The sequence below is a fragment of the Chaetodon auriga genome, chromosome 6 (genome assembly GCF_051107435.1).
Source record: "Chaetodon auriga isolate fChaAug3 chromosome 6, fChaAug3.hap1, whole genome shotgun sequence".
Taxonomy (NCBI): Eukaryota; Metazoa; Chordata; class Actinopteri; order Chaetodontiformes; family Chaetodontidae; genus Chaetodon; species Chaetodon auriga.
The window spans coordinates 13,078,894-13,101,181 of NC_135079.1; the positions used below are offsets into that span (position 1 = coordinate 13,078,894).

General features: G+C 41.8%; 2 protein-coding genes across 3 annotated transcripts; one reads left to right on the forward strand and one right to left on the reverse strand.

The window, feature by feature from the left end:
• The first annotated feature begins 2,704 nt into the window (after positions 1-2,704).
• On the forward strand, positions 2,705-16,179 carry st8sia2 (ST8 alpha-N-acetyl-neuraminide alpha-2,8-sialyltransferase 2). 2 transcript variants are annotated; one of them, XM_076732687.1, is made up of 6 exons: positions 2,705-3,114; positions 4,589-4,645; positions 5,847-5,987; positions 6,079-6,336; positions 9,090-9,383; positions 13,175-16,179. In XM_076732687.1, the coding sequence occupies exons 1-6, from the start codon at positions 3,017-3,019 to the stop codon at positions 13,485-13,487; spliced, it is 1,161 nt and encodes a 386-aa protein (XP_076588802.1). In that variant the 5' UTR covers positions 2,705-3,016; the 3' UTR covers positions 13,488-16,179. The 2 variants fall into 2 exon arrangements, with proteins under 2 accessions (XP_076588802.1, XP_076588803.1); XM_076732688.1 differs by lacking the exon at positions 4,589-4,645 and having other exon boundaries at positions 2,901-3,114; positions 13,175-15,960.
• Positions 16,004-20,509, reverse strand: fam174b (family with sequence similarity 174 member B). The gene is made up of 4 exons (XM_076732689.1): positions 20,391-20,509; positions 19,885-20,181; positions 19,071-19,202; positions 16,004-18,397 (listed from the first exon to the last, which is right to left on the reverse strand). Exons 2-4 carry the CDS (start codon positions 20,175-20,177, stop codon positions 18,394-18,396), a joined length of 429 nt encoding a protein of 142 aa, XP_076588804.1. The 5' UTR covers positions 20,178-20,181; positions 20,391-20,509; the 3' UTR covers positions 16,004-18,393.
• Positions 20,510-22,288: the final 1,779 nt, after the last annotated feature.

Sequence of the window (22,288 nt, forward strand, 5' to 3'; positions counted from 1 at the left end):
CAACCGCGACTCTCAGGCAAAGTGTCCTCGTTGAAAGTGGAAACACAGAAAGAGCCAACAACCAACCTTGAAATAGAAGCTGCTGCAGGCGAAGAGTTTTCTCTTTTAATCAAGAGGCGTCAATTAGCCTAATGGGTGCTTTAGCGAGACGAGCTGTTACACCACAACTGTGGTCGGAAACATAGAGCAGTAAATCCTCAGTGGAGAGCTTTGATTTATGTCTTTCTCATATTGTTGAGGGATATACTGTGTAGTTTTCAGTGGAGATTAATCTTACGGAGTGGCTGAGTTCAGCCGGCTGACATTTCGATTTTCATGCTTGGTTTTTCACAACAAGATCACAAACTGCAGCAGGCCAGAGGGATGCATGGGAGCTCCCACAATATGGTGTCACTGAAGTTATCTAAATGCTGACAGGTTAAATAGAGAATCAGCGTTAGATTGAGTTAGATATGATCACCAGGGTCTTGTCATTATGCTCACTCTCAAGGCTCCAGCTGCACTTTTCACTCCATGTAAATAGGCCCTTTATCCACATCTATGAAACACAATTGTGTAGATAATATATGCATGAAATTTGAAAACACACACTTTACATTTGCTTTGACTAATGAATGCTTGGTTGTCAAGGCTTTAGGTCAGCAATCCTGTGATAAGCAGAAAGATAATAAAAATACACTTTGATGCAGTTTACATGTTCGTAGATCATGATTGGATGAGAGGGACTAAAGGAAAGTCCTGAAGTGCTGAAGGATGATGATGAGGATGATGCACAAACATATAATGCAATCTGTAGTCACTTTAATTACAGCATACTGTTAAAAAATATGGATTTTACATGCATTCATTTTTCACTTGTAGTTATTTATGAAGTAGTGTACTGACGCATCAGCCACCAAAATGAGATTACAGTGCTCTCACATACTGCAGTTAATGACACTGATAGCTTCCAGTGAAGTTAATGTAGCTGTTATAATTAAAATGGATACTGCGCACAAACATTTGTAACTTATAGGTAATTAAAGTGTTAACATATGTTTACTCAATACTTAATCACGAGTTAATTAAGCAGCAATTTGCGAACTCTAATGTAAATCGTTGCTGCAAGTGAAATGGGGTCTTCGCTGCAGCTCCAGCATTAACATTTATGTGCTGGAGGTGTAGCAAACACTTAAGCGGGAGAGGAAAGAAAGAGCAAAGCCAGCTTTTTCGGGATAAGCTTTCAAAAATATATAATCAAAGACACAGCAGAGCTGGTGGTAGTCACAGTAATACAAAGATATATGGTCTGATGCATTTCTCTTCCCAGCATCAGCAGTCCTGCCATTTCGTACAGAATAAAAAAAGAACTAAAATTCCCTGAGCAATGCAGAGGAATTGAGAGATGTAAGCAGCTTCAGAAACATTTTTTTGGGGAAATGAGAGCTGTGTCCAGCATTTCTTACTCAGAGGGAATATCTCAGCCTCAAAATTAAAGAAACATATTACAAAAAAATGTAGTCATCTAACTTTCAGCTCAGCCTTCGTCCCAACTACTACTCCAAAAACATTAAGCCTCATTCATGTGGTTTGGAGCTGCAGGATTAAGACGTATTTAGATCCTTCACTAAGGAAAAATGTAAACATACTGTGTTACAAGTGAAAGTCCAGCATTCAAAAGTAAAAGTACAAAAGTATCATCTGCAAAATGTACTTAAAGTATTGCAGTAGTGCAGAAAAGTGGACATTGTGACTTCTACCTGCTATTATTAGACTGATGCATCAGTGCATAAGCAGCATTTTACCGTTGTAGCTGGTCAGTGTGGAGCTGCTTTACTAAGAGTTTGGTCATTTAGTTCAGTTGTTCCAAACCTTTGCATTGAACCCCCTCTAAAGGATCACAAGATAAAGCTGAGGGCTCGTGAGATGATTGATGAAGTTGAGGCAGTCTTTGCTGGAGCTGATGTCTAGTGTGGGATGTAAGTACTTTAAGTACATTTACTGCAGTATTCTACTTAAGTACAACTGTAGTTACTTTCAGATTATTAGCTAATAAACTAATTAATAAATCATAATGTATTACTACAGGTTAAGATGTCCAACAGAAGTTACCTCCCTCTTTACCAGTATTTCTACATTGTGGTATCACTTCTTTGAGTTTATTGCTATTTTTACTCAACATCTGAAAATCTGAAACGTGACAATGGACTTTAAGTGGGGGCACACGCAAAAAAAAAAGGGTTTCATCGCGTGATCTTAAAATAAAATGTTAATCAGAAAAGTAACTACAGATAAATGTAGTGCAGTGAAAATGGCTGTATTTTCTCTCTGAAATTAGTGAAGCTGAAGCATAAAATGCAAATTAGAAATACATATATATACTTGCTGTACTTCCTTACCTTCTTCCACTGGTGGCCAGAGCTATAAAAGGATGTCCCCATTACCTTCAGTGGGTGTCTGATCTACTGATTCTCCCTCACTGAAGCCTTGACCTTTATTTTTGAAATGTAGGCTACCAGACCAACGCACCCGCACTGGCTCACACTGCGCGTTCCGCGCTCGGAGTCTGCTTGGCGCAAACCTGCCTCGCACACCTGCCTGACTCACTGCGGTTTTCCACCTTCACCTCCACCTCTCTGCGAGCCAGCATCACCTGGAGGGTGAGATCAAAGTGAGTGCAAGCAGAGCTGGACAGTGGTGCCCCTGCGCCTTTAAGGCTGCATGTGGTCTCCATCTCGCTGCTCCCGTGGCAGGCGCTGGAGGTGCACGCTTTCAAAGTTTGACTGGGGAATAGAGGTAACAGTGGAGGCGGCGGCAGCGTCGCCCCGTCGGGAAACAGACACAAGGCAATCATCATCATCCTCCTCATCTGAGGGGGGAGAGACAGGACCGCAGCTCGTGTCCGGCGATAAGAACAATGCGAGAGATGACTGAGCGGATTCTGGATTTCTAAATGGAAAACACAAGAAGGTTAATATAAGCCAGTGTTTGGAGAAAGGAGGGACTCCCGGCTGCAGCTTGCCCCCCTCCCTCAGCCATGCCGCTTGTGCTCCGCACGCTGTTGTTCGGCTTTGTTACGCTGCTGGCTGTGGTTCTGATAATAGATGATATTGCAGAAGTGGAGGAAGAAACTGCGTAAGTAGCCCACCGTGGTTTATCCATGCATGGCGTGCGTGTGTGTGTGCGCGCGTGCGTGTGTGTGATCCATTGTTTTCTTGTCCAGCAGGTTTGTTTCCTCCAGGCTTTCCTCTCAGCACTGGATGTGTGAAGTGGTGGTGGGTGAAATAAATGAGTGAAATAAATGAGTTTATTTGAATTGAATGGAAGTTTGGAGTTGAAGGTGGAGTGTGTGTGTGTGTGTGCTTTGTTTCTGCCTTTGTAACACTTGGGTGCAGCAGCAGCAGCAGCTGCTCCGACAGCAGCCTGCCCGGGTCTCCAAGGATTAGGCTATTTGTCTTGCAGCAGCCTGCATGAGGGATAGGATACGTTTACACTACAAGAGAGAGAGAGGAGTGTGTGTGTGTGTGTGTGTGTGTGAGAGAGAGAGAGAGAGAGAGAGAGAGAGAGAGAGAGAAAGGGGGCAACAGATTGGAAACAAAAGAGGCTTTCCTTTCTTTTCTTCTTCATTTTCACACTTTGAAATGTTGAGCAGTGCAGCAGAAATCTTCCAAGTCTCTCTCTCTCTCTCTCTCTCTCACACACACACACACACACACACACACACACTGCCCCACGTGCATTTGGCCTGCAAGAAAATACATCTCTAATTTAGCCTGAAAATACTTGTCTCACACTGGAAAGCATGCAGACCTCAGCGGTGCATCCTCCTCTCCTCTCGCTCTCATCACGATCATCTCAGCTATAAGATGCTGTGTTACCTGAATGGCAGAAACCACTTTTGTTTTCTCTGTGAAGCTTTTGGATTCTCGCATTTCCCCTTCAGCAAGAACATTCTGTTTTGAATGCAATTACCCGGCTGTGGCTCACGTCGTAATGAGGTCATATTGGTGTGTGATTCGCCGTGGGAGAAGAACCAGAACCAATTCCACTTGTGCATAAATGCGGCTTAATACAATTATATATTTAAAGCCACCAGGATTGTAAATGAGTGCAAGCAGCCCACCTGTGTGTCAGAGCAGCACTCTCCTGATTCAGTTTCCAACTCCGTCTCTCACACAGCTGCTGCCTGCTTGTCACGATTTTATCAGATGTGACCAAGGTCATGATTGTGAAACAGACTGGTGCTTAAAAATCTGAATGCACGTAAAGGGTGTTTACTGTAAATGCATCTCGGCTGGCGTATTCAACACCAACCGTGTAAAGAAAACCTCCTCTCAGTATAATGGGGCTCCATTAAGGCCACATTTCTGCTCATTACATCAGCAAATGGGCCCACAGTGGATTGCTCTAAAAATACCTTGATGTGCTTTTCACCTTCATTTTGTCTTAAAAGACAGACGTACAGTATGCCGTCTGTTCAATACACTGGGTGCATTATTGTTACATGATATGATTGCAGGAAGGATTCAAAGCTTCCGTCCATTATCAACCAAGACTTCAAGCTGTACAGCATGTGATTCAATCTAAATCTTCCATTTTTTTTTTCTAGAAATAATGGACATTCAAAGAAGACAAGCTTGCATAGGCTCATCCCCAAACCGCACAGGTCTGAAATCCAATTATCTACACACACACAAGCATAGATACATATAGCTGTACACCTCCAGAGCTCGCTGGTCTCTCTATATTTTCAGCTGACATTGGTCATTTAACTCCTTAGCAGTCTTGAACGCAGTGAGTCATTCGCAGTGAGTGTCTCATTACTATTTTTCAGAAAGGAGGCAGCTGCTATAAATACCCGTCAATCTGCTGGTATCTATGTTGTGACAAAAAGAACGTCTGCCGTCAGGATAAAACTGAATTAAATTTCAAATAAAATGCTGTTTGTCAAATAACGTCACTTTATTGCATTGAGATTATTCTGAGCCTCATTCAAGCCAAGTCAGGGGAAGTCACTTCTGTTTGTATACGCTCTTTAGGAGGATTGTATTCAGATCCTTAAGTGAAAGCAGCAGTACCTCTATGTAAAATACTGCGTCCATTATGATTGTACTTAATTAAAGGTACAAAAGTATTGTATTTAATGTGTCAAAAGTGCTATTTATGCAGGCAATGGCCTCCATGAGTGTTATATGATTTGTTATTAAATCACTATCCCTGATGCATTCATGGGTAAATAAGATTTAACTGTTGCAGCTGGTTGAGGTGGAACTAATTTTAATTGTATCGTTACATTAATAACTATTATAACTGTGCTTTATGTGTATTATGTTGAAGCTGCTTCGAGTTGAGTGTGTCTCTGCATGTAAAATCGTTCAGTGTAATTAGAGAAGAATGAAGTAGCTGATATTAGGTGTCTGTATTTGTATTCGAGTAAATGTACTTACTTTCCACTACTGTTTATACCCCTGTAGAATACACAACCCAGCCACCAGAAGAAATGTTGCCATTGTACGTTTACACGAGATGAAACTGGCAATGTTGTGTTTAAGGTCTGGTTAGGTTTCCGCACAAAAACCACTTGGTTAGGGTAAAGAAGGGATTGTACCTTTAATCTGAACTAAATCTCTTTGTTACCTTTTGAAGCAATTTTGGCATCATGCATATGAAATATTAATTTAACGTATGGACGGTTTGCAGAAACACAGAATGCCAACATTTTATTCAGGCGTCTTGGCTGACCTTTAAAGAAAGCATTTAATTGAGAAAAAAAGAGGGACCAAAAAACAAAGCCTTTGTTTCTTATTGATCAGTACTTAAAAGATGAACACCGTGTGTCAATAACAGGCCTCTCTGTTCCCATTTAGAAAGGCTGCAGCACACGTGGATCCGACTGCTTTGACAAGACTGAGCAAAGATACAAATCGCCTCAGTCCGAGCTACAATAACACTGCCAAGCTCTCCTCGAACAACTGGACCTTCAACAAGACCCTCTCCAACCTCATCAGGCAGACTCATCACCCTCCACAATTATCTCAGCTTTTTCACACTCGACCAAGCAGAGTCTTCCATAATAACTACGTTTTCTCTTTTCCACAGGAAGAATATTCTGAGGTTTCTTGATCCCGAGCGAGACATCTCCATTCTGAAGGGCACGCTGAAGCCGGGAGATATCATCCACTATGTTTTTGATCGCCACAGCACCACAAACATCTCAGAGAATCTCTACCGTCTTCTGCCAACTGTGTCCCCCATGAAGAACCAACATCACAGGCGCTGTGCTATTGTGGGAAACTCCGGCATCCTGCTGAACAGCAGCTGTGGACCCGAGATTGACTCTCACGACTTTGTTATCAGGTATTATTTTGTTCCGCACAAAACGCCGAAAGTGATTTCAGTGCTGGAAGTCTTCCACTTGAAATCAATCATGAAACATGCAAGTAAAAGTGGACCGTTATTGAAATTGATTAGCACATTAGTTTCAGTGTTAGGTTTATCTCACTTTGCTGAGAGTATAATTCATTCACATTCTGGAGCTCTCAGTTTTAATTCGGGTTTAAGAGTCAGTGCTCACACAGCTGGAAATATATTAATTGCACTTTTGAAAAAGCTGTCAAAGCTTTTTAAATGATTTAAAGTTGAAAACAAACTGCCAGACGGAGAGCAATTAAATGCATGATTATACATGAAACTGACGTTTTGAAAAGCTTTTGCAGCCAGCAGAAACACATTGTGCTTGTCAGAGAAACACTGACACTCTCAGGGGCCCTGCTCTCATTTACCGGAGAATTCTGTTTGTGAAGCCATCAGCTGCCTCTGTCTCATGTTTGGGTGTAAGCAAAGGAGTCACCGAGCGGGTTATTTATCACTTTTCAGACGTGTCACTGGAGGACAATAAATCAGTCTGGGGTTATATTATAATAGAAGATGCCAAAAAGAGGAGTACTCTGGTTGGGATGCTGTGTACAGTGAGGAATAATCTAACAAAACGCAGTGAGAAACATGCTCTCATGAATCAGTGACTTTAACGCTGTATAAATGGAGCAGGAAGTAGCTGTTTGGTAGCACCTCATTGATCTGATTGAGCCTGGAAATCCTTTTTATGTCCCTTTTTTTTTTCAGTTCAATTGATTCTGCTGTCTGCGTATCTTGTCTTTTCTAAGTGCTGCGATGTTATACTGATGAGGAAGAGGTCATGATTTCTAGACTCCAGCAGCATGATAATAATGCCTGGGCATGGCTTTAATGGTTGGCTGAAGGCAGACAACAGGCGATGTGGCATTTTGAGAAGCTGAGGAATTTGCTCTGGCATTCACGTATCGGATAGAGAGATAATGTCTCAGCTAAATATAGTCCCCTGCCCTACGCTTGCGTTCCACAAAATAGGTTGACAGGTTTGGAGTACAACTTATCAGCTTATGATAACTTAATGGAATCATGTGGTGTACTCCAGCTTTCAAAAATACATTTTTGACGCCACGTTTTTCATGTGTTCTTTGAACCTACTAAAGCAGGTGCATTAGCTGTGATGACAGCAACCATTCAGCTATAAAAGAACACATGCATCCGTAAATTCAGTGATTCAGAAGGTTTCAAATAAACCAAAGAATTCATTCTCCTTTACTTACACTGAACACACTGTTAAAAAAACCTCCTCGAATTGTCTGAAAAGCTGATGTTTTGGAGATACGTGGTTTTCACTGCACAGCGACAAGCGTAGCAATGGATAAATTAGAGCGTGCGAAGTTATTATGAACAAGCACTCCTGTGTGTGTTTTTCTGCCGCACACTTTCTTTTAGGGAATAGAGATGCTTCACCGTGAAGGTAATTATGTGTTTTCTGGCATTTATTTTGAGGCAGAGGTTAACATCAATTAACAAAATGCCATCCTCTGCTTTTCTGCTGAATTTCACTTGTGTTTCTGCTCTGTTTCACTGCCGGCGCACATTTCTGCAGGGAAAATGGTTTGAGTAGCTTGAGGACAAAGACAGACGAGTGAGAAATGAAAGGGGAAAGCATCACAAAAGTGTCTTAAACCTCTTTCAAAAATAGCTTCAGGTAAATTACTGGGATTTGCCGCTATTAATTCTCACTATTCACACATGTAAGTACATTCAGGAACATTTCCATCTTGCTCCTTTTCACACACATCATGGAAATACTGGAACAGATGGGGCGAGGGACAGTCCAGCAGATGGCGGTATGAATGCTAACCGCCATGAAACTCAACAGAAGAAGAACAAGATAGGAGCTATTCCCGGTGCTCTTGTGTTGTATTTAATATTCAACAAGTTTGTGAGACAAATCGTGTTTTTTTCATAATCTATTAACCATAAAGAAGTCGCGGATTCAAATATGTCATCAGCAGAGCCTTGTGATTGGTTCGCTTGCTGAAAACGTCTTTCGTCAGAGGGATGTTACCCTTTACGACTTTCAACACAGCAACAACACAGTCGCACCAGCGTTATCTCTGAAATGTTACTCGGTTTCAAGGTGGGAAACTGGTCGTCCTGCCTGTCTGACATTAATATTCAAGAATATGAGGATAATGAGGTGTCATTGTAACGTGTACATTTAGTTTTGTCCTGTATTGAAGCATTTGCATTTATGTTTCTCCACTGATTTGTTTCAGTGATCCCTTTGATTTGTCTGCATCTATACCTGTAACAAAACAAATAATGAACAGGCTCTGCTCGCTGTCTTTACATTAAGTCTCTCGAAATCCTTTAGGATTGAAGTTTCCTCTCAAATCCTGTTCAATTAAATCATTAACAGTCCAAGATGCTTTGGGCTCTGCGCTCCTCAGCGCACTTGTTAAAAAAAATGTGACATGGCGTGTGGGATGTCAAAGCTTTAACAGTCTAAAAAGGGAGAGGAAAGCTTGTGTTGTCTGTCTCCTCCAGAGAATTTTTTCTTGTAATGTTTACACCAAGCTGGTGTCAAACCTTGTTGGTCTTACACTAAATGAGAAGCTTAACATATAACAATTTGCCTCAATGCAAAGCAATGTAAAAAAAAAAATGGAAGAGAGGTTCAAAACAAAGGATCTTTCTGTTTAGGAAATCATTTCACATTTGAACCTGAGTGACCTGTGCCTGTTTGCCCTGAGGTGTAACCTGGCGCCGGTGGAGGAATACTATCAGGACGTGGGGTGGAGAACCAACTTGGTGACCATGAACCCTTCGGTGGTGCAGCGGGCCTTCCAGGACCTGGTCAGCGAAGAGTGGAGGGGTCGCTTCTTGCAGCGGCTTCGAAGCCTCAGCGGCAGCGTTTTGTGGATCCCGGCCTTCATGGCCAAGGGGGGAGAGGAGCGCGTGGAGTGGGCCCTTCGGCTCATCCTGCTGCACACTGTGGACGTCCGCACCGCCTTCCCCTCACTGCGGCTTCTCCACGCTGTCAGAGGGTAAGATGCAGCTCAGGCTCGCAGCTGCTGCTCCTGGTGTGCTGCGTCTCATAAGAACACCTGTGAGCAGCATAATGAAGGGGTTGGCATACTCTGATCTGCAACCCAGGTGGCTATTTTTAAACAGCGCATTAAAGCTGATAACCAGGGGCAGCGCTTTGCTCTCTCCTCACTCAGGGCGCACCTCGAGTCGTCACGCCGAATCTATCTTGATCAAGTGTGAAATTTGGCTTTGTGTGTTTGACTGTCTATTTTAACAGTCTGTTTTCTGTTTGATTTGGGTGCTGGGATCAATCATTGATGTCTTTGTCTCTCTTTGTCAAACATTTTGGGAAATGTCCTTATTTGCTTTCTTGCAAAGAGTTGGATGGGAAGATCAATAGTAGCTTCCTGCTTGTGTGGCTAATAAGAAGCAAGAGCCAGGAGGCAATTAGCAGGACTACTAAAAACAGGGGGACACCTTGTCCGGCCCTCTTCAAACTTCAAAAATATACCCACTAACACCTCTAAGGCCCACTATATCACATCATATCTGTGTTTGATCCACACGCAATCAGAAATGTAACAACAGACTGCAACCATGCCAGCAGCTTTGTGAGGCTGTACTGAGGCACAGTGGTGCTTTGAGCTAAATGCTAACAAGCTCATGATGACTGCTAGCATCCTGATGTTTACCAGGTATCATTAGTGCATTCGTTATTTTAGTTTAGTGTGTTAGCATGCTAACTGAGGCTGATGGGAATGTTATTACCAGCTGTAACAGTGTGGCTGGGAAATTGTTCACTTTGTGAGTGTGTGTGTGTGTGTGTGTGTGTGTGTGTGTGTGTGTGTGTGTGTGGGTGTCAGTATCAGTCATCAGGGCAAAATGTGGTGCTGGAGGCACCTATTTTAGCAGGAACTACCACTCTGTCTGTCTGTTGTCAACACGGTAGCTTCACAGCTGTGCAAAATGCGGCCACAAATCTTGACAGATCTGTAGTTGAGATCAAAATGATGATCGAGTTCAAAGATAGTTGCATTCTAAGCAAGGGCGCCAAAAGGGGGGGTAACATTTATTTTAAGTGGTGGTTCACTGAATCCAAGGTTCAGTCATTCCCATCCACTCTAAGATATTAAGTGAACCAAGCTATGAAACAACTTGGCTTTGATCAGTGCATCAAAGAAACAACTGCAGACAGTGGACCTCTTCATTGATCACATCTGCTGCAAAAGAGTGTGTCCTGAAATCCTCACAGATGTTGTCAGCGCCTTCTACTCAGACCAGGATTTCACAGCAGCGATGGTTCATCAGGATGCATGACAGCTTTTTAGCCGTTGGACATTCGATGTTCATGATCTTGCCAAACAACTGATCATTTATCTCTTAGCAATAATGATGTATACTACACTCACAAACGAGGGAATATTTCAGCAAAACACACGGATATGTCAGTACTAACAGGTTAAAAGCAGAGCACGGGAGGATGATTAGCATATTGAACAAATCTGGTGCAGTTCACCTGTTCCACCAAAGTCACTTCTCTCATGTCATGTGTTCGATTGCACCATACGTGCTGATTTGGGGTCGTGGCTGGTGGGATTCCATCGCTTTAGATAGTTTTGCAGGTATTTGCTTCTAAACCAAACCAGTGACTTCCCAGAGTCTTGTCTTCACGGTGAGGTTACCAGGCAACCAGCAGAGACGCTGTGTGTAAGTGCCGAGCAGATGGATAAACTGCTCTTCATCGTATTGATCTTCTCATTAAACGCTCTGCAAGAAAGCAACTAAGTGCATTTCGTAAAATGTCGAGCTATGAAAATGCTCTCTGAGGAAAACATTCATTTGCGAGGACATCAGTCTGCCGCACGATTCAGTTATGGACAAAGTATTTGTTAGCTGCAGATTGTGCTGTTTAGATACTGTTGTGGACAGGCTGGTGCAGTTGCTCGGGAACAGCGCAGATAATAAGCAATGCTGTTAAGCTGCTGTATAACAGGACTTGTATATTTTGTTAATCCTTATTATTTGTTTTTTATTAATCATAGAGCTGGCCAAGGATCTTTTTTAAGGAATGCTTTTTTGTCAGATCCAGCCTCTGCTGCCTTCAGGCTTTTAAAAAATCTCTCTCTCTGCAAATTTTTCTGCTGTCCTTGCCTCACTGTCATCACAACCGGGCTCTGTTCCGGATCTTTCCTGCGTTGTTAAAAGCCTAACAGCCACTGTGGGTTAGTGACCAAATTATGCCATTTTGTATGCCCCAACTAACACTCCGTATTGCAAAGAGGTAGAACTGGGCCATGTGGTTAATCGTCTGTAAGATCAGTGTTTTACAAGAGAAAATAATTAGCCTGAAATTTTCCTGGAGATAAAACATACGCCTTTGTCCTTTTTATAGTCGGGTCTGATAAATGATCCCCCTGAACGTGTCCTTTTCTCAGTAAGGCTGAACCTTAAATCTCCATCAGGTGCAGTAGAGGACAAAGGATCCGCTCATAATTCCTCCACCCGAATGCCACACCAGACCGTTTGGCCAGTAATTAGACCGCCTTCCTTTTCTACTTGTTAAAATGCTCATCACCCGCTGACTGTAAACCTGCCCACTGTTTGCCCTTCATGGTGCATGAGCTGCTTTAAATAGTACAACTTCTGCATCTCAACATGACCTTCCACACTCACCACAGAGTGCACAGCCGTAGGAGGCAGCCGTAGCCTCGAGGCTGGAGAAGTGGACAAGTGGCTGGAGAGGAAAAATGAAGTTTGGGCAAGTGAACGTCTGACCAGCTGTCCCTGAGGGCAGCATGTGGCATCTCGCTGTTATATGAGCTCCTAGGTCACCTGAAGAATGCCATTGTGTGCGACTGTGTGCTGTGCTGTGTTAACAGTCTGCTGCAGTGGAAGATACATACAGACATATGTGCTCAGCAAACACGCAACAAGTCATTTAATCAAACATTCAGCCATTAAGAAAGATAAGAATCGTGCACTGAAAGCTCTGCCAATGTGGTGAGAGACATCCATTTTTCACACGTTATTTCAGGAGCGTCTTTGTCTTGACTCTAGACAAATAGAAATGATTGTTTCCTGCGCAGATGGCAGCAAGGAAATGGAACTAGACTCAAGGTTTTTTGAGCCAGTTTGTTTTGAATTGGAAATGTGTGGAATGATCTTGTTTTACTATGTTAAGAAAAGAGGCTGTAAGAAGAAAAAAAAGTCAGAAAAGAGTGAAACATTTCTTCTGATTGCTTATTTTGTCTAATTGGCAGTGCAAAATCCAAAGAGGAAATCTTCTCATTTGAGAAGCTGGAATCAGGAAATATTTTTTTCTGGATAAATGACTTAAATGTTCAATTTTTCTATCAAAATTGACCATCAATTAATTGACCAACTGCTTCAGCATGAGTTAAAAAATAAGATTTTCAGACTGTTGCACTAAATGGCATGTTAAGAGTGCGAGTTTTGCACTTCATCCACTGACCAAGCAGAAGGAAAGAAAGGTCACTTATTGATTATCTGTGAGCAGACAGCTCTTGAGGGGGCAATTTGGTGGTCTGCAACAGAGTAAACATATTCAGCAAACACTAAATGTTTACTTGTGTGACTTTTTAGGATTCAGCTCCACTCTCCGTGCGCCAGCATGCTGAATATCCGGCTTAATATCAAAACCCAGAGGGAGAAAGGTGTTAGCCAGTGTGATAAGAAAAGAGCTCTGGAGACCTTGAACATGTTCTTACTTACGCTGTATTTGTAGTCTAGGAGATAGTTAAGGACTCAGTGAAGCAGCTAATCACACACTGCATGTCTTTGCCAACAGGTATTGGCTAACCAACAATGTGCACATCAAGCGTCCGACCACCGGCCTCCTCATGTACACGATGGCCACTCGCTTCTGTGAGGAGATCCACCTTTACGGCTTCTGGCCCTTCCCACTCAACCCGCAGGGCAAACCAGTCAAGTACCACTACTACGACACTCTAAAGTACGAGTACACTTCCAGCTCGAGTCCTCACACCATGCCTTTGGAGTTCAGGACCCTGAGCACATTGCACAGACAGGGGGCGCTCCGGCTCCACACCGGGACCTGTGATGTCGAGAGGAGGGCACAGATGGAGCTCCAGAGCAAATAGCTTCATGGGAGAGGAGCAGACTGTGGAAACAGATGTCTTGTGACAGTACTTTTATGAAACTTGAATTAACTTATTTCCAGGTATTGGAACAAACTTTTTCTATTTGGAGCCTTTTGGTGACTTGTTTCAATGCTGTTTTACCTTTTACTGAGATTTCTATGGCAACCTTTAAAATGATGAGACCCTTTTTGTCCAGCTGGTGTAACTGGAGATCCTGTCATGACCATCTGTCGGCCCCTTATAGCTGCCACAGCCCACCCAGGCTCTCAGCATGGTTTAAGTTATGTATTAAAGATTCAGAACACATACAACCTTTATTCCAAAAAAGTTGGGCTGCTGTATAAAACATAAATAAAAACAGGATGCAATCATTTACAAACAAACTGTTTATCATCAGCAGTTTAACAAAGTGTTCCTGAGCCCATGTTCTAACATCCTTTATCCAATCATGTGTTCACAAAGTGGTGAACCTCGCTCCATCCTCGCTTGTTAACGACTGAACCTTTCCAGGATCACCTGTTACCAATGAACCTGTTTACCTGTGGAATGTTCCAAACAGGTGTTTCTGGAGGTCAGACCTTAAATATATTGTCTTTTGCACTTTCAGGTGAGTATATGTCAAAAAGGATGAGCAAGTTATCACATTCCCAACTTTTTTGAACTAGTGGTTGTAACTTTTTTCTAAATGACTCAAGAGACACCATGTATTAATATTCCCAGTTGATGGCATGATAGGGCTCCATTAATAATGTGTCATAACGTTCTCAGCACGTCAGCAGCATGAAGAGCTGTTAAGACAACAAATGGCTGTTGTGAGTCACTGGTTGGGCCACAAGATGGAAGCACTTAATAATCAGGGAGACGAATGTTAAAAGGATGTCTGTAACCTGCTCAAACACTAGTTTTTATGATGACGAACCCTTTTGATTATGATCTCCTTAAAGACTTGATGTGGCGTTTCAAACTTGTGATAAGACATTTTCCTCTGATGGAGAACATTTTAATGCTTTTGTAGCCTCTTTTAAAGCACCTTAGCTGGTGTTCAGACAGGTCATTCACAAGAGTCCAGTCTACCAGAACTGCCGTGCGATACCTTTCGGTTCCCCTGAGAGTCAAATGAAGGAGTGGAAGCACGCTGAACTGTATTCAGCTTCTGTGAGGATAAAGGAGGAGTGTCCCAGCTGCTCACATAAGAATGTTTACACAGACTCACACAGTAAACTCGCTTTGTCAACTTCTGTCAAAGAACACCAGCCCTGTTTCTGCACTGGAAGTGTTGAGGTCAGACTAGTTGCATCGTGGTAGCAAGAAGAGCTTTGCTTTTTATTTTTAAAGAATGTATCGGTGATATTCTCGCAAACACTGTGAGAAGTGAACCCCGTAATGTGCTTTAAATTCATTCCTATAGTTTCAGTGCAGCAACACAGAAGCTGATAACTTGACTGCCTTTGTTCATTTGAAATAATGTACTTGTATAGTTGTATGTTTGGGCTTGTACTGAACCCATATACTGTAGGTTGATATAGATATTTGTGGAATTGACTGAAGTTATCAGTATTTTGTGCCTCTAATCAATAAATTTGGCTATTTAAAATTGTACCATTAACACACCCGGAAGTATGTTCAGGGTTTATTTATGTCATTCTTAACAGAAAGGAGATGAAGAGGTATGTGTCACTCACTTCTGAAACCTGTATATGAATACAAACGTGCAAAAAGGAATAATTTTTTGGAGACTTCAGGGAAGAAACTCAAGATTGTGTTTATTTTAAGGCCAATACTAGACTGATTTCTCAAAGCAATACATCCGTTTAATGCTAATTTGCTTTATATTTTTGTACGTCCAAGCTCCATCTCAGTAAAAGCGGCAGTAAAATTCAGTTGTTGGTTAACTTGATACTGGGCTTTTTTGCCAAACATTTCGGATATTTTCCCGCAACGAAATGACAGAAGTATCTGAAATATTCGAGGAGCTCTGCAGCTAAACAAGCAGCCTCTCAGGCGCTTCCAGTCATGTGATTTGTCTATAAAAGAGTTGTTTTGACAGGATGCATGTAGGCCCGCACTTGACTTCAGAATAAACATGAAAGTTGTACCAGAGACGTCAGCAGTCTGAAGCAATGAAAGACTTATTTGTGAAAGCTCATCTGAGCTCGGCAAAAATAGAGCCATTCTGTGACCAACACAATTAAGTTTATTAAACCAGAATCTGGAATTTAGAAAACTCTGTGCGCACACGGAGTTTCTGCTCTGCTGTGAAACAGTCAGGGTTGTGCTGTATAGTTTTACCTTACTTTTGACTGTGTATATGTATGTTAACATCTGTTTAATGACAAAAAGGGGTACGTTTTTGCATGTTTGTCTTGCCTTGATTCAATTTTTTGTGTTTAAAATATTCAATGTGACTCAAGGACACTGAAATAGTGCAGTTGCGACAACCTGAATGTACTTTTCTGTCACAGTAAACACACAAAAGACCAGAATGGAAAAAAAAAATAACACTTCAAGCCTCTCCCTTAAAACGACTGAACACTTCAAAGGAAGCAATTTTATTTCAGTAGTGTTTTCAGACAAATGGAAACTGAGGAAGCAGCCGTGGGTACACACACTGTAACATCTCTGTGTCAAAAGAAAAGAAAAAAAGAGCAGGGACTTGTTTTCAATAAACTTCCAAAACAGTTTGAACATTGAACTTCTTTTTTTGGTTTAACTGTGGGATTAGGCTGATTAACTAGTCTGCAAATAGCTTCCGCGATGACTTTGATTCATTTTACAAGAGGAACTTTCTGCAGCTGATGATTCAGTTCTAATAAAAGTCCACAATTAGCATCTTTAAATGAGCAGGCTTTTTCCACTTTTTCGCAGCTCGTGATAAAATAAAAGACGTTGCCAGGATGGGAGAGGATAACAGTGCCAGGCTGACAAACCCGCCTGAGACGAAACTGCAGGGGCACAAACCTGGATCTGCAGTTTCCTGCACATACAGTGAAAGACTGAAACTAAACATGACACAATACCGACATGAACAGTGTTCGTATGGTCTGCAGCCAGCAGTCTGGTTAAGAACACGACATCAAAAAAATACGGTTGAAAGTTTGATTCACATGTGATTCAATGTATGATTCAAGAACCTGGTCAGACATTCACACACACTCCTGCACAGGGCTTGTACATCGATGACAATAAACATATCCAGTTAAAAACAAGGGAAAACACACAACGTTCTTTCTCCTGGAAAGGAAATGTTCAATAGGTTGTACAAGATTGCCCGCAGCCGTTTCTCTTCTTTTCTTCTGTCAGCTATGGGTGGAGGTCATTTGGAAACAGCTGCACCTGCAGGCCACGGTGCACTTTGGATTAAAACAGAAGGTCACCCACTCTCACATTTGCCGCAGAAACCTAATCTAGGTCTCTTCTGCATTGTTGTTTGTTTAATTACATTTAAAGTGCAAGGAAGGTCTTCGTTTCATTTACTTTAAATCAGATTTTTGGTTCATTATTGTGTCATGTAGTTGAATGACAACAAATCCAACAAACCAAATGTCAGACGTCCATCAGCAGTCACAGCCAGTGTTGCCTTCACTCAAGGAGACATACTGGGTTAGAGTTTGGTTTAGTGGCTGGCAGTGGGTTCTGGTTTTTACCTCTGCAAGCTGCTACTTCATCTAAAATAATACATTTAATACACTGACAGCAAAGGAAAATCACATTAGAGGAGAATAGCTTACATGTTTTAACTGATTTCTGAAAAATTTGCTCAGTTCTTCCAAAATATTACATCCAATTGAAGAGATCTGTGTGGCACAGAGGAGCCCTTTTTAAGTCAGACATTACAAGAGTCAGAGACTTCACATACAAGCCGTTCACATGCGGTCTCAAATATCAGATAGCACACTTTGGGGATCTTTTTTTTAAAATGAGTTATTAGACATTATGTGGTAATATAACATTGTTTTGATTTAGAAAATAAGACACTGTGGGTGCGACGACACCGCTTCCGTCTTCAAACCTGCTTTTCAGCAGTGACTTGGTTAAATGCAATCGTCACATGATTGGACACACCTGATCACAACAGATTACAGCGTTCACATTCAAAGCTAATGGATTTATTCCATAAACACCTCACAAATATGTCCTGGCAATCTTCTCTGAGCTTTTAATCAAATTTGAAAACCTTACAACTCCAGCTGAGATAGCAGCAAAACAGGAATGTCAAAAACAAAAACAAAAAAAATGAAATAAAATACACACTTACTCTGTACGTAAGGACAGAACGCCTTCAGTATATCTGCACATTAAAGTGGTTAGTAGATAGAGATATATTTGGTATGAAAGTATACTTAAAATATAATTACTGTATATCACTAGAATGTGCACAGATGCAGAAAATTTTTTTTGAATAAAATATTTTCTGCACAATATTTGTTTCATGTCATCGTTTTATGCATTAACTGACTGAAGTGTGATTAATCCTAGATTTTAATATGAGCAGGCTCATTGCTTCAAAGCAGGCAGTGGTTCCAAGTATAACCTCGTCAGCCCAACGAACCACAGCTCAAGTGTAAAAATTAAATGTAAACGACAAAAACAAGACTTGCCATTGATGACTGAACTCCAAGTCAGCAACAGCCTGGTTACTGAATGACTTCAGGGAATAGTCACAGCATGAAGCATCCTGATTTAATATTCCAAAGAACTGTGCAGGCTATTTGGGCCTCATGGTCGAAGTGTCACTAAAGCAGCAAACAATGATATCTATGTGGCGCCAGTCCTTTAAACACAGATAAAAGCCATGCACAGGCAGCATATGATTCGGTCAGAGTTGGCAACACAAAAATACAGAGAATCACTTGAGTTGTCTCGGGCAAAACGGGAGCGATCAAACATTGATGTCCAATGCTGGGATTCACCTGTAAAAAAAAAAAAGGGAAAAAAAAAAGCGAGAGCTCACAGTTACTTGACAGAATCTTATCTGGTGTAACTATCTACACACTGAGGCGGAAGCACGTTGGCCTGCAGAGTCCTGTCTGACTTGGAAGTGAAGAATGTCAGGTAAACAGGACTTGGTATCTTCCTTTGAGGAAGTGGTTGTGTGTTAAAGAACAATGGAAAGGACGGAAGGGTGAAACCTAATGTCAACATCGCATGAACTAAAACAGTGCTTCTTTAAAATAGCATGTTTCTTGGAGAACGGCGAGCAGCTCGAGTTTCAAATGCCCGCTTTGAAATAGCTGTTCTGCCTGTGTGGTGCTGTACAAAACAGAGCCACAAAGGGCTTTACCTGGAGCAGTTTAGGGACATATACTGTAAAGACACATCCCTGTAGAAATAAAGGGCCAAAGTGTGCATTATGGACTACATTGTAATGGCCCTATCATGCTTTATAGTGGTCAATATCTCCACTGTTACAGTGTCTCCATTGCGTAGGTAAAACAGGCTTAACTTGTCTGATATGTGTACAACTTCAATGAGATAAAGCCTACAGTCTTATTCAATCAGCAGAAACAGAGAGAAAAGACAAGTTTTCCCAGTTTTTCGAAGGACAAGAACTTCTTACTCCTTAAGTAATTAAAAAGACCAAACCTGTATTTGACGTCAAAGAGGGTTGAGTCATCCTCATCGTCGTTGTCCTCATTAAGAGGGGCCATCTCCACACGCTCTGCAGGTGTCGTTATAATGTCATATTTCCGTGTTTTTCTGATTCGTCTCCCAGATCTGTGTGAAAGAGCACGGAGGCAAACATGAGCCGAGCAAGAAGTAAAATCACACCATTCGGGCTGAGATAGGGGGGTTCAGATGGGGAGATTTGAGTTCTTACAACCATGTTAAAGCTCAAACTGGCTGCTGAAAGGATTATTCGATTGACCAAATGACACCAATTGTGAGAACTGATTAGTCATTGATCACATTCTCTGGTGATTTGCTCCTTTTTTCTGTTTGTACGTCCACCTGAAGAGACCACACTGGGCTCTGGGAACTTGTCATAGGCGTTTGTCACCTCCTGAAATTTCACAGACAAAACGATCCACTGACTAATTGAAAAAGTTTGCAACAGATTAATCAATCAATGTGAAATATGACAAGAGTGAAGCTAAAATAAAGTCTTTGTGATACATGTAAAGATGCTGGTATGATCAGAAGTGTTAAAAACTCATTGATTTAGGCTGACAGACCACACACATTGGAGAGAGCAGGTTGCTCACTCAGTGCCTCCACTGTACAGCTCCCTGTAACAGGCCCAGACCTTTCCTGAAGGCTTCCGCCGTCACATTGAGGCTAACCACACGCTCCTAATCGATTCAATCACCAGGATCCCTACTGAGACTTAAATACACCGTAATGTGACTGCATCACAGTGCTTACAGCTGCAGAGAAACAGTGGCATGGCGCTGCCTACCTGACCACTTTGATGACCAGGCATGTGATGAGAGCAGCTGTTAACACGCAGATGAAAATAACAATGTTTTTCAGAGTTGGGAGATGCGTCATTAGAGATGAAATCCGGGATCCCACGGCAGCATCTGTCACGTTGTGTGTCAGCTCATCTTCGCTGATGATGGATGATGATGATGATGATGATGATGATGTTGAATTTATCTGCGTCGCGGGTGAAGAGAGAGTTTGTGGTTCGCCGCTGACCCGCCAAAGAGCCGCGATAATGAAAGTTAAAGCCAGGTTGTATGTCATCATGATGCTGGAAGAAGAAGATGCAAAAGCGGGGTGTTCTTTCAGTAGTTTCTCCAAACTGGGTGAAGTGCGACAGCAGCTGTCACATCATAGACGATCGGATTACTCAATGTCAGATTTGGCTATTTACACAATAAAGACAGTGTGAGACGCAAATGTCCATCTCTCCGCTCCTCCAAGCTTTTCCTAATAGCGGGCTTCTAGCTCGTAACTTACAGTTTGCTTCCAAAACGTGTTTCCTTGAGGTGGGTTGGAGCAATTCCTTCCTGATTGCATTAAGAGTGCGTGTGGGGATGAGGATTATCCGCCTCCGGAAGGGCTCTGCAGGCTGGCCCGCTGTTCCTAGTGCTGAAGAGGAGCATTATGTGGGCTTGTGCTGCCTTCAAGGCACCCTCGTGTTTTCTAAAACTTACAGACCTGCCGTTTTTGTTTTGTGGCACGTTTGGTGACTCCGTTAAAGAATAAATTCTAATAAATACAAATAATTACAATTGTAGTTCACTGAATAACTTTATAGTCAGGACCAAAACCAGGATTTTGCATTTACTGAGATTGGGGGTTTTATTTCTCAATCTGTTTGGAAATTTGAAAAACATATTAATCATAAACACTGCATTTTCCTTCTCATGTCTATTGAAATAAACTACTGTTATTCGTTTAGTTGTGCGTGTATTTATTGATATTATATTCTGCATTAAAACAAACATTTCCAATGACAAAATGTTAAAATAAATAAATACTGCTAATGGTGATATGCGGACTAACTGGACTTCTAAACAAAATAAAAACACAATCCCACATTACCGTTTCCTTCTTGAGACAGTTAACCCGCATCACCACATCACATCTAACACTCTTAGGACATATTATTTTCAAACATTTTCAAACTGCGCTGCACATTATTGAAGTTGACATTTCCGACAGCAATCGAATGCAGCATTTGTCTGTTTACCAATGAGACGCAGCAAAAACAGTTTGCCAAGGACAGCAGACGAATGGGTCACGACCACAGATTCTAGGGAAAATCTTTGACCAGACCAGACGTTGATAAGCAGCCAGTTGATCAGTGACGGTGAAAATCATCCAACAGCTCTGAAGACATAAGGCAAACACAAAGTCAATCTCTGTCTTTGTCTCACTCACTCACTCACTCAGACACACTGTCAGACATGAGTTATGTCCAAACTAGATTCTCTGTTTGCAGTCTGCATACTGAGAAAGCAGCCCAACACTTAGATTTAACACACACACACACACACACACACACACACACACACACACACAAAAGCGCCCATGATGGCTTGCCTTTAAAACTATTTTAGACATCACACTCATATATCAGACCAGTTTCTTACAGTGTGCAAACCTGTAGGGGCTCCCTTTATCTGAAAACAAAGACATGACAGCCTGTTGAGTATGGTCTGGTTTGATGTCACTTATTTCCACGCACCTACTGCTGGGAGTGAGGGCCCTCTGCTACAGAGCTGTTTGATTTGATCAAAGCCCACCAGATGGCAGCACAAAATAACAACGGAGCCTGCATTTCTCTTCAATGCACAGGGTGAAATCCAGAAGAGACTGCTTTGATCTGGAGCATCTTTCAATTAATAAAACACACTGTCGCTGACATTTGTTCCTATTTGAATAAATCAGTTATGAAAGGCCTAAGGTTTCAGGATTAAGATGAGCTCATGGTGTGAAGGACACTTGCATGCACGCAAAACAAGACACAGTGAAGTGTAAGGTGCCCATGCAGTAGCTTTATCTTGATTTGATCATATTTTGAGTTATGCGGCTGTGAAGCAACTATTTAACCAAAGGGGGTTGTTTTCACATTCTGAGGGGACGGCCTGAACTTTGCACAGAGAAAGCAGCTCTGCAGTGACTGTCACATTGTTTTAAACTGGCTTTCTGTACAGTTTGGCTTTTATGCACACATATTAGGAAAAAAAAAAAAATTTTGACAACAACACACGTTGAAAATAGAGCTGAGGTGATGATTTTGAAACTGGCATCCAAATTCTATTTGTTGAACCACAAGACTTGTATACAGAATGTTTGTCTTGCCAATTGAAAAGCAAACATAAGAACAAAGCCTACCTGTTCTTAAGTCA

Coding starts and splice junctions, on each gene's coding strand:
- fam174b (XM_076732689.1), bottom strand. CDS start 20,177: ATGATGACATACAACCTGGCTTTAACTTTCATTATCGCGGCTCTTTGG. Junction 19,203..19,884: donor CTGGTCATCAAAGTGGTCAG/GTAGGCAGCGCC, acceptor TCTTTCACACAG/ATCTGGGAGACGAATCAGAA.
- st8sia2 (XM_076732687.1), top strand. CDS start 3,017: ATGCCGCTTGTGCTCCGCACGCTGTTGTTCGGCTTTGTTACGCTGCTG. Junction 4,646..5,846: donor CTCATCCCCAAACCGCACAG/GTCTGAAATCCA, acceptor GTTCCCATTTAG/AAAGGCTGCAGCACACGTGG. Junction 9,384..13,174: donor CTTCTCCACGCTGTCAGAGG/GTAAGATGCAGC, acceptor CTTTGCCAACAG/GTATTGGCTAACCAACAATG.